Here is a 17,394-nt window from a genome sequence, read left to right on the forward strand (position 1 = left end):
AAACGAAGCACCAGTATTCAAAGATTGACTCTATGCATTTCTTTTATTCTTTTCTACCTCTTGGTCCCTTCTTTATCAAATTTGTATACTCTAGCATATGTTCATTATAGTTTGCCCAGCATAGGTCAGCTGATATTATGAAAACAAGGTGACAAAATACAAATTTTCCATTCATTCCATGATTTAAAATCCAACAGCAGAATTAATATTTTGGGATAAGCACAGTTACCTTCCTGGAACAGAGATCTGAGAAAATCATCTCTCAATTTCTAAAATGTCAGTGTCTCCCACAAGATTTTGAGAACTTTAAGTCCATGAAGGTCCCTGAGTAGCTTTTGGCATGGACCAGGGAAGTTTTAAAATATTCATTATAATATTTAGAATAACAAAATAAAACATTCTAAAATGTATAACATTTATGATAATGACACCACTACAAAAAAGGTACTTATACAAGTTCATGGAAATTGGAATTAAAAGACAAGCTTATTTATTTGCAACAATTTGAAAATACATGCATTTTTCTTTTGTCTTAAAGATTTTATTTCAAAAGTAGAGAGTGAGAAAGAGAGAGAGCTTCCATCTGCCAGTTCATTCTCCAAATGGTTGAAATGGGCAGTTGGGTCCAGGTGGAAGCCAGGAAACTAGAAGTTAATCCAAGGCTCTCACACGGGTGCAGGAGCCCAAGTACTTGAGCTATCTTCCTCTGCTTTCCCAGGCATATTAGCAGGGAGGTGTATCAGAAGCAGAGCAACTGGACTCAAACATGGGAGCGTCACAGGCAGTGGCTTAATCACCAGACCTCCTGATTTTTTAATACACATTTTGAATAGACTTTCTGAAGAACCTGCACAGTTCAGGCGTCATCGATGAGAGGGTCTAAATTGTACTCGTTCAGCAAGGTGCCCACATACAACTTTATGACAAATAACTGAAGCTGTTGATCACATTCCACATCCAGTTGTTTTCTTATCACTTCTAAATGTACAAAGAGAAAACTATAAAGCCTGGTGACCAAGAAAGGTGGCATAGATATCTACCCATTCAGAGCATACTAGAGAGGTACAGACTCAGTAAGAAACACAAAAGGCTTTTCAAAAACACTGCATTAAAGAATGAATCCTTGGGCCCGGCACCGTGGCCTAGCGGCTAAAGTCCTTGCCTTGAACGCCCCGGGATCCCATATGGGCGCCGGTTCTAATCCCTGCAGCTCCACTTCCCATCCAGCTCCCTGCTTGGGGCCTGGGAAAGCAGTCGAGGACGGCCCAAAGCCTTGGGACCCTGCACCCGCGTGGGAGACCCGGGAGAGGTTCCAGGTTCCCGGCTTTAGATTGGCGGAGTACCGGCTGTTGAGCTCACATGGGGAGTGAGTCATTGGATGGAAGATCTTCCTCTCTGTCTCTCCTCCTCTCTGTATATCTGACTTTGTAATAAAAAATAAATAAATCTTAAAAAAAAGAATGAATCCTCTGGTCCATAAATACATTGCCATGAAAGCAGATCAAAATGAAACAGTGCATCTAAATGGCACATTGTGGCACTTGGGTGGGCCTAGGATTTTGCTGCTACAGGAAAGAAAAAGTAAGGCTTATCTTGAGCAATATTTATGGGCATATTGAACATTACAGATAAAATAATTTAATGCTCCAACAAGATGATTCAAGTTAAAGTACAATTAGAACTTAACTTGAATGATAGGGGAAAAACAAAAGCCCCAAAAGGCTGATTTTCATCACCTTGAGTCCAGGAAAAACATAGAATACACCAGTGAGAAAAAGAAGTCAATGCTGAAACAGCTTTCCCTGTGGGCTACCCTTAGGTCTAAACACTCGACAATGGGTCCTTAGAAACGCACTGCTTGAATGAGGAGGCGTGTGAATGAATGCATTTAACCTATTTCCAACATGGAAATCGCTTTCTAATTTTTTTTCCTAAAAATCACATGATGCTTAAAACTGGAAAACTCCTTGAAATACTTGAAAAGAAATGTCAATGTTTATTTCAACTCCATACCAATACACCCCATTAGACATTTACCTGGGGGTTGGGGGGGCGGCACTGAACAGTAACTGATTAAGTTTACTAGTTAAACACTGACAAAAAGCGCAAGGGAAAAGCCGATAGAATGAAACCTCAGGCACAGACCTTGTATGTAGAAATCTCTCAGCTGTGTGAGAGGAGTGGAGAGTTCACTTATTGCCAACAGCTTAAGGAAATAAATAAGCACTCAAAGAAATGGGACAGGGTTATCAGTATGCAGAAGGGATTTGAAAACAGTCCCTTGTAAGAGTGAATTTCAGTTTCACAGGTAAACATTGTAGTTTTGCAAGGCTGGAACCACAGCTATAAAACATTCAACACTGCCTCATACACACGAGCAGCTATTCTGCCTACGGACATTGAAACTTTACCTTCCTTCAGCACCAAATACTGAGAGCCTATTATATGCCACATGTCGCTCCTGTATCTGTTCTACCACCCTCCCTCCTTATGGGGCTTTGGTCCACTCTATGTCTTCCACTAAGTCATAGACTCTTCCACATTTCGTTTCACCTACGTATTTGAGAATACATTACAGTGGTAGCCCTAACAATTAATCAACAGTTATAGAACCTTTCTCTCAGGCAATTTGTGCCTCAACTTTGCTTCTATTTTGCTTTCCCACTTTACCCAAACCCAATAACCAAAAACCAAATGTTGGTGGATTAGCCCTTCCCATCTAAGCCCTGGAAACCATCCTTGGACCATTTTTATATTAATGTGTGATGTTGGTTAATTCCTGGGACACTATTTTTTGAAAGGCAGAGTTAGAGAAAAACAGAGGGAGATGAGGGGGTATAGGAAAGAAAGAAAGTCAGAATCTTTTTTTTTTTTTCTAAAGACAGAATCTTATACACACTGGTTCACTCCCCAAACAGCTGCAATGACTAGGATTGGCCAGGCTAAAGCCAGGGGCCAAGAGCTTCCTCCAGGTCTCTCAGGTGCACAAAGGGGTCTGAGAACCTACTTTCCCAGGTGCAGTAGCAGGGAGCTTTATTAGAAGTGGAGCACCTGGGACTTGAACCAGCTCCCATATGGGATGTCGAGGCTGCACACAACAGCTTTACCTGTTGATTCCTCTGATGACAATGCTTTTGGTACCCAACTATATACCATACTGGTTGTTAAATACTGAACTATCTCTATAGCTGTAGTTAGGTAACTACCCTTTCCTGAGAACTTTCTGCCCCCTTACCATACCCTATAGAGCCTCAGAGAACTCTCCCATGATCCAGCAGCTAGACCACTAGGAGGTTGCAGGACACTTCTCCAGTTCTATGTCTGACATCCAATCTAATGATTTAGTAGCTGAGATGTTTCTGGGTATCACCCCTGCCTCAATTTCCTTTAGGGATAGACTGATCTGGCTCCTATGCACAGCAGTTGAAAATGTGACATTGGCTAAGACACAGGAAGAACAAGAAAAAAAAAATTTCTATTATAACTATGCTGAGAGCTAAGCAAAGGGATGGTGAGGGCTCTGGGTAAATGAATTGCAAAAACTGCTACAAATTTATGATATATACTACTGAAATGAAGCTTGAAAGACATGAGAATATAGGAAGGCTGGGCATGGCAAAAAGAAAAGGACACGGAAAGCTTAGAAACAATCAGATGTATGGATTCAAACATCAACTTCTGACTCCTTGTTTCCTACTGGCTACAGCTCTCTCTCACTGGGTTATACTTGCTTAGAGTCTTTTTTTATTCCTCATGCTCCCAACATCTCCTCTAATCTGGGTTGCCCTGCCCTAACCCAGTTATAATGGAAACTCTCACCACTAATGGAGTCAAGGTGCTAAATACCACAGTTATCAGCGTTGGGACAAATAGCAGGAGAACTTAGGCTTGGTATCTGCAGTGCAGGCTCCCACTGAATCACAGTGACTTAACAGGGCTATCTGCATACAGAAAACAGCCCCCTGCTCAGTTACTTGCTCTTCATTCCTCCTCAAACCTACATGTTCATGTTCATGGGACTGACAGGAGAATGGGGAACACACTGGGTAGGAAGATGTTGTCTTAAAATGCACGTTACATATCACAGATTAGAAAATCTTTTAGACCATTAAGACCCTACCTAACAATTTGTAATAATAACAGCACTTCTTCAGTTCTTCTGTGCTAAGTCTACAATGGTTTCTCTATTAATATCCAAAAAAACAACAAAAAACAAACTTGGCAAGCAGAACTCAGCAATTATTCTTTAGTGGGGAAAAGCTTCAAAAGACGAAATACCAGTCAGGAGATCCTTCTTGGATTCCTGGGAAGATGATATGGACAGAAACAATGATTTTTATAAAGAAGCACTGAATCTCATCTGGAAGCCATCCTTAGATAAATAGCGGCACTTGTATGCATAGTGTATGTTTATTACTCACTGCAGCACTATTTCTAAGTAGCAAAAACCTGGAACCAATGAAAGTGTCCAGTACTAGGTGAGCAGAGTACAAGGAAAGAAGTACACTGTTAGGTACAAAACGGAAAAAAAATCTCCCAGACATACTATATGGGAAAAAATCAAGTCACAGAATCATAAGTACAACATATTTTTAAATGTGCATCTGGATAGAGAAAAAAAATGAAACGATAGATTGAATCCATTTTGGAGGTGGTCTTTAAAGTGGTAAGCTGGGCAGGGGGGACTTCTGCATCTTGTAGACATGGGTATTATTTGAATCTCATACTGAGGTGTGTTCATGTGTTATATACAAATGATTTTGAAATGAAAAATAATAAAAGTACAGCAGGAGGAAGTAGAGACAAGACACTGGCAACAGCAGACCTATATTCCAGAAGGCAAACCATCAGATGGTCCACAGAGAAAGTAGGGGCAGTTTCAGGTGAACTCCAAGAGGAAAGCCCTGAGAGGAACATGGAATTCTCAGTTTTTAAATGAGTATGAATGAGAAGAAAGTCTTGGTGATTGGGCCTAATTATCAGCTGTGAGAAAATATGCATTCTAATCCTAACTGCACAACTCGGTGGTTAGGTAGTCTTGGGCAACTGGCTTAATGTCTGGGAGTTTACAGGTGAGCCACCTGTAAAATGTGGGAATATGAGCCACCATGATTTTTAAACTCCCTTCTAACTTTATATTCTATCATTTTAACAATGACTGTTTTAGTCACTCCTATACAGTATTGAATGGTTTTTGAGAGAACTGTATCTTTGAGAAATTCCAAACAGCATTTTTCTGAAATGTCTATTTCTTTTCTACATTTTTCTTTTTTCAAATTGTTAATTAGTTTCTAACAGATTCAACGTGATTTGTAGATGCACTTCAAAGAACATAATGATATTTCCTCCCTCCTTCCCTCCCTCCCACTCTCCTTCCATCTCTCTCTATTTTAGCTTTGGGGATAACATTTTAAAGTTACATTACAGTAAAAACGCTTAATTACAAGTACAAAGCAAAAAGACGTTAGTTTAGTAAGAATACAGGCAACGGCTATAAACAATAATTGAACAGACAGTAAATTTTAAAGTAATCATGATCATAAAAACTGGAGCACAAAAACCATGATCTCTATAAGTGAGATTAGCATACTGGGAATTAACTGTTGTATATAGAAAGTATCTATATTCATGAGCAATAGTATTTCCATTTTCATTTTAATTTATTATATATAATTTCATTTTTTTCCGTCCTGTACTAGCTATGTCTTGATACTTCCAAATAGCAGAAACTTTAGCTTGTTACTGTGAAGTGAATGAATATGGGAAAAAATAATAAGGGAGACATAGGGAGGGAGGAGGGGTGGAACCCTTACAACTCTAAATCTGTATCGGGAAAAATGTGAAATCTACTCATTTTATATAAATTGAAAATAATAAAAAAATGAAAACCAAATACTATAAAAACAGCATGAAAATCAGAAACAAATTTTTAAAAGTTATAGTAGTTATGACATTTTAAACCACTGGTCTGACAAAGGAAATTAAGTTTCATAAAATTTTGCAGCAATGGGCCCAATATGATAGCCTAATAGCTAAATGCTTGCCTTGCATCCACTGGGATCCCATATGGGCACCAGTTCATACCCAGTTGCTCCACTTTCCTTCCGGCTCCCTACTTGTGGCCTGGGAAAGCAGTAGAGGACGGCCCAAAGCCTTGGGGATCTTGCAGCTGTGTGGGAGACCCAGAAGAAGCTCCTGGTCCAGTGAATGGAAGATCTTTTTCTCTGTATTTCTTTCTCTCTGTATATCTGCCTTTCTAATAAAAACCAATGTTTAAAAATATATTTTGCAGCAGTGCACACATACATAGGCATTTTTTTCTTTTTAAATTTTAGCACTTGCACAGTTGCTGCAGAATATCTTTCTGGTAGGATCATAGCTTAGAAAAGAAAGGCGAGACTCAGCTAGTTCAGCCACGAATTACAAGACAACACAGTATCTCACTGGTACCCAGCATCCTGGCAGATAGTTTTCATTAGAGCTCCAGCGATACAAAGTACTTCTGTGGTACCTGGTAGCCACAGACCCCAGAAACCCATGGCTCCTGTCCTTGCAGCATTACAACAACTACAGATCATGAACTAGAACAAAGAGGGGTAGGAAAAAATGGCCCACTCAAAAGTGACAGGATGCCAAAAGGCCTCAAAAATATGAAGAGATCAAAGTGGTTTCAACCATTGTCAAATAAGTGAAGAGCTTCCAGATTCAACTTCTGTAAGTACTTAGAAGTTATGACTCTCATCCTTACAACAGTAAAAGACTGGACAAACTGGAAAATCAACCATATTTCTTGGACTCAAAAAGACAACCTAGGTTGCAGAGGACACTTGCAACTCCCAATTCTAAAGAGACACGCCATCAAAAGGGACACAACTGAGGTTTACTTACCTGGAACAGAAAAGCCTGGAGTCCAAAACCAGTAGGAACACTTGGAAACTTGGATGAACTGCTGAAGGCTTCGTGTGGACTAAGGAGTCGTAAGAATCTCCAGTGGTCAGCAGTCCTACTGCAGCTCCCACACCGAACCTCTACCCAGAAACCACCACCAAGTGCTCCCAGTGAGGATCCCAGAAAGATCTCCACCTGGTTCTGACTAAGGGCGGGGTTGAGCAGTCCTAGTGAGATAGGCCCGGCAATTTCTCCATTTAAAGGCTCTAGGGAGAAATTCTTTGGAGTCTTATCCCAATTGGGGGAAGGGCAGTCCTCCCACTCCAGCCACCTTTAGCCTTGCTGTCTCATTTAAGGCCGCGGGCGAGGGGTGGGGATGGGTGAAACACACTCAACAGGAACCAGGGCTTCAAAGAACTCACACTCAACAGGAACCAGGGCTTCAAAGAAATATATTGGGGATGCTGTATTTAGGAAAGGGAGTAGAAGGCAGGAAGAACACAAAGTTGCACCACTGGAGAAAAACATTGTTCAATTTGTACCCAGAGTCAATAAAGCCCTGAGATTTAATCAGAAGATCAGACAAATAACCTCCCTATACTTTTCCCTCAAACCAACAGAGCTCCAAAATCAAAAGAGAAACAAAAAAAAAAAAAAAAAAAAAAAAGAGGGGAGAGTAGAAACTAGGAATTTGAACCTCTAGCCTCTGGTTACACCGAACAGTAAACAGAGTCCAACTCCCAGCCAGTTCATCATAAAGCCTAATACAATGGATTAAATTAGAAACCAACAAGAAAAATGTCTGGAAAATCCTCCAAACACCTGGAAATTAAACAATGTAGTTCCAAATAACTCACAGGTTGAGCACATCTCAGGATAAGTTTAAAAGTATTTTGAAATAAATGAAAATAAAAATAGAACATATCAACCTGTGGGGATACCCGAGGTGAGTGTTTGACCTGCTAGGATGCCCACATTTCATACTGGAGTGCCTGCTTTGAATCCCTGCTCCTCTTCCTATTGATGGGTACTCTGGAAGGCAGATTAAGTCGTTGGCTCCATGCCACACATGTGGGAAATCTGGATAGAGTCCCTGGATCTGCCAGCATTTGGAGCATGAACCAGCAAATGGGAACTTTTTCTACCTCTCAAAATAATAATGAGAAGGAAGAAGAGAGCAAGAAAATAAAATATACACAGGTTCTATATACAGAAAATGACAGATTTTGATTAAACAGTTCAAATCTCTAAATAAATGTCCTACGTTAGAAAAGAATAACAAGCAACCCATCTCCAATGCCCAAATCCCATAAGCTTCCTGCCTATTTAATATACATACTCTTTATTATGCAGCTACAAGCCTCACTTTCCATCATGTTTCAGAAGCCAAGACATCTTCCTGGAGACCATCTCGTGCACTACAATCCCAGCCCAAATCCTTTTGTTTTTGAATCTACAGTCTTGCCCTGAGTACCACTCCAACACGTAAAAGGATGATGCCAGACAGCCTGGGTGAGGGCAATTCTCAATCTCTTGAAGTTACCTGTACTACCATCTGAGAATGCACTGCATTCATGCCTTTTAATAAGCCCTGTTTTTCATCTGATCTCTTAGTTGTATTCTCACAAGTTGAAAGATAAGTACCTGGACTAAGTCTAGCTGGGGGTCTCTCTGAGCCCACCAGAACTCTTGGACCGGATTCTCCACTCCTAAAACATAATGACTCAGTACTGTTAAGATGTCCATTATTCCCAGTCTGATCATAACCTCAGTCAAAACCCAAGCAAGTTATTTTGTAGCTACAATAAGCCAATTCTACAGCTTCTATAGAAAAAGATAACATCTAAAAGGGTCAACATAAAGATGCAGAGGAACGAAGTTTGAACACTCACACCACTTGATTTTAAAATTCACTATAAAGCTATAAATAATCCAGATAGGATGATATTATTTAAAGAAAAGCTGCACAGACCAGGCAACAGAATATAGACACTAGAGAGACATCAACAACTATGGCCAAGTAACCTTTGACAAAGATTCAAAAGCAATTCATTGGAGAAAGGACGGCCCTTTAACAACCAGGCTGCAACAACTGGATGTACACATATCAAGAGGAGAACCTAGCCAAAGGATTTACCTCTCATAAAACTTAACTCAAAATGGATTTTTGACCTGCATGCAAAATGTAAAGCTATAAAACTACTGAAAAATAAAGATAAAATCTACACAATCTTAGGGTTGATGATGACCTTTTACATATGACACAATAGCATAACCCCAAAAAAGAAAAAATAAGATGGGCTTCATTAAAATTAAAACTTTCTGCTTTGCAAAAGCTACTACAAAGGGAGTCTGGCTTCTGGCTAATGCAAACCCTGAGAGGCAGCATGAGGACAGAAGAAAATTTTTATCAGACATAGATTTGACAAAGGGTTAGTATACAAAATACAAAAAAGGTAAGAAAATGTAATATTTAAAAGTATGAGATCCCCAAACTTTCCAAAGAAGATCTACATATGCTAAACAACAAATGAAAAAAATGCTCTATATCATTTCTCATTATAGAAACATTACACAGGATACTATTATACAAGCATAGGACTGGGCTAAATCCCAAACAATGCTAATCCCAAGGATGCAGAGTAACAGGAATGTACATTCATTGCTGGCAAGAATGCAGAACTGTAGTCACTTTGGAAGACAGCCTAGCAATTTTTTTAAAAACTAAACATACTCTTACCACAGAATCTAGTAATCACCACCTCAAGATCTACCCCATTTGAAAACTTATGTGCACACCAAAAGCTGCACAAAATCTTTAGAGCACCTTCATTCACAACTGCCAAAAATAGGAAGCGAACAAGATACCCTTCAACAGGTGAATGAATAAACAAATGGAAGCAGTCCAGACAGCTGAATATTCAGCAATAAAAAGGAATGAGGTATCAGTCCATACAAAGACACTGATGAATCTTAGCTGCATACTGAAAGAAGCCAGTCAGGTGGCAGGAGGGCAGTGCTTCAACAGGCTAATCCTCTGCCTTGCATCACTGGCATCCTATATGGGCACTGGTTGCAGTCCTGGCTGTTCCACTTCTGATCCAGCTCCCTAATTATGGCCTGAAAAAGCACCAGATGATGGCTGAAAGCCTTGGGATCCTGTACCCGCATGGGAGACCCAGAAGAAGGTCCTGGATCCTAGCTTCCAAGTAGCTCAGCTCCAGCCACTGTGGCCATTTGGGGAGTGAGCCAGCGGATGCAGAATCTCTGTGTGTCTCTCTCTGTGACTCTGCCTTTCAAAACAAAAATTAAATCTTTTTTTTTAAGCCAGTCTGGAAAGTTTATGTACTATATATGATTCCCACTTATGTGTCATTCTGGAAAAGACAATTTTTTTTTTTTTTTTACGATTTCTTTGAGGGAGTTATACAGAAAAGGGGAAAGACACAGGGAGACACAGAGAGAGAGAGAGAGCTTCCATCTGCTGGTGCACTCCCCAGATGGCCACAATGGCCTGGAGCTACTTCTAGGTTTGCCAGAGGGGTGCAGGGAGGGACTTGGACCATCTTCCACTGTTCTTCCAGATAATTATTAGTAAGGAATTGGATCAGAGTCAGAGCAACTGAGACCAGAACTAGTGCCCATATGGGATGTTGGCATTGTAGGTGGTGGCTTAACCAGCTACACCACAGTGTTGGCCCCAGAAAAAAGCAATTTATGAAAACAGTAAAAGATCAGTGGTGGCCAAGGCCTGGGAAGTAAGACGAGTGAAGCACAGGGGAATTTTTTTAATAGTAAAATTATTATTCTGCATAATACCATAATAATGCCATGTGCATCTGTCAAAACCTATACAACTTCACTGTATAAAAAGTGGACTGTGATGTATGAAAATTAAATATATATATTAAATTTAATATTTATAAAACTAAATATATAGGAGGTTGGAGATCTCAGGATGGACTGCACAAGTGGCAAAAGAATCTTGCATCACAAATTTATGAGACAGTCTCATTGAAGGAGCTAAGGTGAAAAGGTGCTGACAAGTAACTGTGGAAATGAATGGAATCTGTAAGACTAAAGACAAAAGAAATTGTGCATAAATACTAGATTCTTGCTGATATGGGTACTGGTTGCAGTTCTGGAATGTACTAGTTAACAGTTCTGAAACAGCCAGGTTTGTCATTGCTGGGCTGGAAGGTTACAGATAAACAAGGGGAGAGAGGCTAGACTGATCCATGTGCTAACGGGTTCAAATTAGAAATATCAGAGTGCTTGGGTTTGTCTCCTGGGTGCAGCTTGTGAGACTAGCTTTCTGGTAATACCCACTCTAGGAGGCAGCAAGAGATGGCTCCAGCAACTGCTTCCTCCCCCTACCTACACATAGAGTAAGTTTCCAGATGCTAGATTTAGCCTGGCCCAGTCCCGGTTTTTGAAGCATTCTTTCCTCTTTGAAAGAGAGAGAGAGAGAGAGAGAGAGAGAGAGCGAGAGAGAGAACAATCTTAAGTTTAGGTTAATATAGATGCAGGTGGTTATAGGGTCAGATACCCTTGGATGAGAAGGCCTAGAAGTAACAAGTTTAGGATGAAGAACTAACAAACACTACCTCAGTCAGATGACCAAGATTAACATTAGCAGTGATAATTCATGCCGAAAGTACGTACTCTGGATATGATGTGATGAGAAGGGCCCTTGACTCCTGTGGTCTTTCTTCCAAAACTCATAATTGCAGTCTAATCATGAGGAAAAACATCAGTTAAACTCCAATCAAGGAACATTCTAAAATGTACTGGTATTCAAGTTAAATTCCAATGGAGGGAGATTCTAAAACATACCAGTACTCAAAACTGCCAAGGGTCACTAAAAGCAAGAACAATCAGAAGCTGGAACAGCCAAGAGGAACCTAAGGAGTTCTGATGACTACATATCATCTTGGCATCCTAGATAGGACATTATGCACAAATTAAATATATACGAATAAAGTATGTGCTAATTATTAAAATTAAAAACAGGGGAAGACATCTAGCCTAGATGTGAAGATATCAGTGAAGACATCCATGGTCCATATCGGATTTCCTGGATTTGATTCCCAGCTCCAGTTTCGCACTAACGCAGACCCTGAAAAGCAGCTGGAGATGACTCAGGTGGTGAGTCCCTGCCACTTATGTGGGTGACTTGGATTGAGTTCCTGCCTCTTGAGGTCCCCTGGCTCTAGTTTCAGCCCTTTCTCTGTTGCAGAATTTTGGGGGAGTGAACTGGGGGATGAGAGCTGTCTGTCTCTCTCAGTATCTCTACTTCTTAAAAAAATGACTTTAAAAAGATAAAATGAGATACATGAGGAAAAGACTAAAGGATATCCATTCTAGAAGTTGCCTATTTTCCCATAAAGGAAGCCTGTAGCAAACATTATAGGTTGTATCTTAAAGACTCAAAAAATAAAACTGGAGTGTGTGGCTCCATGTAGGTTTGAGATGAGCCATTTTTTTTTCCAAGTTCAAAAACTGGCAGTCAGGACTGCCATTCTCTCAGGTTAAGTGTCTATGGGAAGCTAAGTATTAGGAAGATGATGGGTTTGAAGCACCATTTCCTTTCCTACCCACACAGGCTTCACAGTTGCTCCAGGCAGACAGCTTGGAGGAAGCCCAGTGAGGTGACTACAGTGGGTATCTCCTTGAATTGGGGCCCAGCACATTTTCTTTTGTTTTCAATCTCTAGAGAACAAGTGTGATTTTTTTTTTACAGTGTGGCAGAGCCATTTCATACCTTATTTGCTGGATTTCATTTGCTCACATTTGGCTATTAAGATTTATCTTCTTTTTTGGCCTTTTGGGGAGTTACGCTGAGACTCAGCAGGTGGTCTGGGAGAACGAGGCCTCCTCCATTAACACACTTACGCTTTGAAGTCCTCCATGACTCTCCTCTAGTTTATTGCCCATATCTAATTGTCACTATTGATTCTCTCTCTGAAGTTTCTCCAGAACTTCTTATTCCTTCCTCTTCATTCCTCTTGTCTTCATGGAGGCCTTTTGATCTTTCGCCTAGACTCTTAAAAACTAAGGGTTTCACCCAACTGTCTCTAAGCCAACTTCCCCTCAATCCATCCAGCACACTGCCAAGCATTCTCTAAAATGTAACCTGATCATATCATTCTTCCACTTCTACATCATTTAATGGTGCCTTGGTTACAAGATAAGGTCCCAAAGCACATAGAGTCTGGCTTCTACCTAGAATTCTAATCACATCTTTCACCTTATCTCCTACCATCTTCTCTCTAGCTCTAAGTGCCACACCCTCCCCCTACAATGGGGTACCATTGTGGACCTGCAGACTCTGTGAATCTTGAATACAAACGTGCTGTCTTGCTGCTGTGCAGTTACCTGTTTCACTCTCACTACCAGTACATCTCCTCACTTGACGGTGAAGGAGGACCAAGGCATACTAGGTAGAGACAAGGGGTGAGGAAAAGAATAGAATCAGAACATTACCTAAAACAGTCCAATGCTGGGCTCACACCTAGGAGCTCCGGAAACACTGAATGAATGAACAAATGAATGAATGTAGCACTGACCATGAGGTCCAGGCAAGGAAGTATAGACATACTGTATGAACTCTGAATATAGTCCTGTTATTCACATCTCTTTTCAATTTCCTTGCACCCCTACTCCTTGCTGGTCTCCACATTTCTGTTTCTTCTAATTTACAGACTATTCTAACACTACCTCACATGCATTCAACCATGCCATGCATAATTTATTTATTCATTCCTCATAAATCAATCCCTCTGGCCATCTGGGAAACAAAAAACCACTTTTACTGCCTTTCAAGCTCCTTCTAACTAATTTTTTAGTATGTACTCATGTGTGGTATAAAACATAGTATTTTAGACAGTTTTGCCACCAAAATACCAAGGACTCTATGACCTTCCCCCCTCTTTTTTTTTTTTTGTCTTTACAAGGAAATTCCATGCAAAAAACATTAAATAAAGCAAAAAGAAACAAAGCAAAGCAAGAAAAATTCCACTGCTATGGAGTGTTGAAAGTGAAGTTATTTCCATGTGTGACTCATGGAAAGCAGTCTCGTTATTTTATGGTCAGACCTTGTAAACCACGAGTAATAACTCCCCTATAAAGACTACAGAAAAGTTTTTGACATCAGTTTTCTAATCTGTGAAATGGGAATAATGGAATTCCACTTGTTCTAAGTTTTCTTAAAGATTTATTTTATTTTTATTTGAAAGAATTACAGAGAGGACACACACACACATACAAACACACACACATACACACAGAGAAGTTGGTGGGGAAGAACTTCCATTTGCTGGTTTACTCCTCAAATGGCTGCAATGGTTGGAGCAGAATTGATTCAAAACTAGTAGCCAGAAGCTTCTTCTGGACATCCCACACAGGTTCAGGGGCCGAAGGCTTTGGTCCATCCTCCACCACTTTCCCAGGCCATAAGCAGGGAACTGGATGGGAAGTGGAGCAGTCAGGACACGAACCAGTCCCCATATGGAATGCTGATAGTTCAGGTGGAAGCTTAGCCTGCTATGTATGCTGTGTCACTAACCACCCCCCCCGCCAATTTCTACTGTGAGTAATGTGAATACATAAAAAGCACTTTGCTGATGAATTTTCCATATGAGCCCACTTTCTGTTAGAAGCTGTGATATAAGTACTCTCAGCCAAAAGGCCCAAGTAGAGATAACGCCTTTAAGATTTTGCACAGCCTAAGTAATCTCTTCAGTAGAGCTGTTCACTGATTGCTGTAACTACAAAGATTATTAAGAATACAGAAGTGGAAATGATAGGCAAACACTTTCGGTTTAAAACTAAATATAATGGGCCTGGTGTGGTAGCCTAGCGGCTAAAGTCCTTGCCTTGCACATGCTGGGATCCCATATGGGCTCCGGTTCTTATCCCAGCAGCCCCACTTCCCATCCAGCTCCTTGCTTGTAGCCTGGGAAAGCAGTCAAAGACGGCCTAAAGCCTTGGGACCCTGCACCTGAGTGTGAGACCTGGAAGAAGCTCCTGGCTCCTGGCTTCAGATCGGCTCAGCTCTGGCGGTTATAGCCACTTGGGGAGTGAATCAGAGGACAGAAGATCTTCCTCTCTGTCTCTCCTCCTCTCTGTCTCCGACTTTCCAATAAAAATAAGATAAATCTTTTAAAAAATAACTAAATACAAAACCAGAAGTACCTTCCTTTTACCAACTTTAAATGTAGGAGCTCACCTTTACTGTTATTTGCCTGGGGTGTATTTCCTAGCAAAATTCTTGCCACTCTGTATTATTTTTTTTAAAAAAAAGATTATTTGAAAGGCAGAGTTACAGAGAGACAGGGAGGGATAGAAAGTAAAAGAGATCTTCCAGCTGCTGGTTTACTCGCCAAATGGCTGCAACAGCTAGAACTGAGCCAGTCCAAAGCCAAGAGGCAGAAGCTTCTTCCAGGTGTCTTACATGGTTGCAGGGACCCAAGCATTTGATCCATCCTCTGCTGCTTTCCCAGACTGATTATCAGGGAGCTAGATTGGAAGAGGGGTATCCAGGACTTGAAGCAGTATCCATATGGGATGCTAACACTGCAGGCAGCAGCCTTACATACTATGCCAGAACACCTACCCAATACATCATTTCCATACTGATATACTTATCCCTAATTGGTTACCTTCTTGGTGAGATCTTCCCTGATCTTTTGTGCGCCACATACAAAAAGGAGTCACTTAAGATACTCTGCAGTGATATAATTTTCTTGCTCTGCTTTCTAGTTGGTTTTACTTTAAGTATCATTTATTGTCATTCTATTTATTTCCACCCTGGTACTTATAAAATGAGTAATTAAATAACTAATCTGTCTACAGTCTCCATATCTACAGATTGAGGCAACTGAGGATAAAAAAATATTCTTTTAAAAAACCTGCATTTTTACTATACATGCACAGATTTTTGTTATTACTCTCTAATACAATATAACAACTATTACATGCCATTTAATTTTATTAGGTATTACAAGTAATCTATATGCAATTTAAAGTATATAGGAGAATGGCTTATGTTATACGCAAATGCTACACTACTATATATAACGAGCACAAGTATTTCCAGATTTTGGTACCCATAGGGGGAACTAATCCTTCTCCCACTAGATTTGAGTTTCAGATCAGTATCTTCCCCAATTTCCAGCCTGACCATAATGCTTGGTTTGTCAAAAATGTTTGAAAACTATTTACTATAAGGATGGATGAAGGAATTCTGACCTCACAAATATAATAGGTTAATTCAAATTCTTAGTATGAATTTCAAAATCTTTTTGACCCAAATACAATTATCCTTTAATTTCATTCTCCATAGACTTGTTGAAGAACCTTTATATTACCCCACCTGTAGGCAACTGCCTAGGTTGATTGTACCTAGGCAAGCGTTATACTGCTGGGAGAAAAGCACCTTAATAGATGGCAGGCATCCTGGGCCTGGTTAATGCCAAATTTTATGTTAACTATACCAGTGTGCCAACATACTTGTCTTTCTTTTTAAGATTTGTTGGGCAGGGGGGCAGACGCTGGTGGGGCAGACTCTGGTAGGCCAGCAGACAGGATCTGGATCACTGAACGCAAAACTCCATCTATGGAGAAAATTACAGGATCTGTGGTCTGACTGCAGTGCATGTATCAGAACGGGGTCTCCCTGGTTGTTGAAGCCTGGGCAATGGAGAGTGTGCCCAGATGCACATGGGGGACATGACAACCAGTTCACTGAGGCCTGCAGAGGACGTCGAGCACCATGGTGGGCAGAACAAATTGTATCGCTCTTCCTCTTTCCTCTTTGACAGATACTATCTGGGTGAGGATTTGCTCAACCTTGGAACAAGAAAATCAACAGCATTTCAGAACTATGAAAACCACTTTAGCAGTAGCCTCAGAACCCAGGGACCCTGGGATGACATCGGGTGGCTTTCCCCCATTCCAGGGTAGTAATGCAGTTGGAATACTCCTAGAGGCCCTCTCCCCTTCTCTCCCCACTTCTGCAGATATATGAAAAAAAAAAAAAAAGGAGATTGGAGACAACTGTCTCACCCACTTTCCCTCATTCCTCACGCTCCCACCCTAATCAGTGGTCCACAGGGTCATGTATTCTTAACTATGTAAACATCATCAAAATAAATTTATTGTAAAAATTTATAAACATATTTTAAAAATTGTTCTATATCTCAAACACTCTTGTTATCAAATAATTCATCTTTCATGGCCCTACTCCAACACACCTTTTCTGTGAAATTATCTCTAGCCCTTCACAAATACACACATACACATCATTACACACATGTACACGTAGCTTCCTCTGCTAAGTTCCAATAAAGGCTAGAATGCTTAGAGCATTACAGCAATAATACTGTAATAATGATACCCACCATTTTACTGAGCACTTGCATTTATGCTAGATGTAAGGGAGCACTATCCCAAGTACTCCCGACTAGAATCCACTTCCTGACGGCAGGCACAATGGCTTAAAGC

The 17,394-nt window shown here is 40.5% G+C and overlaps 1 protein-coding gene across 3 annotated transcripts in view; it reads right to left on the reverse strand.

Annotated features, from left to right (window-relative positions):
* Nucleotides 1–17,394, reverse strand: part of CLCN5 (chloride voltage-gated channel 5) — a 160,253-nt gene that overhangs the window by 30,228 nt on the left and 112,631 nt on the right. Inside the window, exon 4 of one of the 3 annotated variants that reach the window (XM_058658238.1) lies at nucleotides 11,554–11,622. The exons of 1 other annotated variant lie outside the window; for it this stretch is intronic. In XM_058658238.1, the coding sequence (XP_058514221.1) occupies nucleotides 11,554–11,622 (69 nt within the window). Of the gene's footprint in view, nucleotides 1–6,888; nucleotides 7,176–11,553; nucleotides 11,623–17,394 lie in introns of those variants that run through there. One more of the 3 variants, XM_058658241.1, reaches the window with a different exon arrangement.

The sequence above is a fragment of the Ochotona princeps genome, chromosome X (assembly GCF_030435755.1).
Source record: "Ochotona princeps isolate mOchPri1 chromosome X, mOchPri1.hap1, whole genome shotgun sequence".
In the NCBI taxonomy this organism is placed as follows: domain Eukaryota; kingdom Metazoa; phylum Chordata; class Mammalia; order Lagomorpha; family Ochotonidae; genus Ochotona; species Ochotona princeps.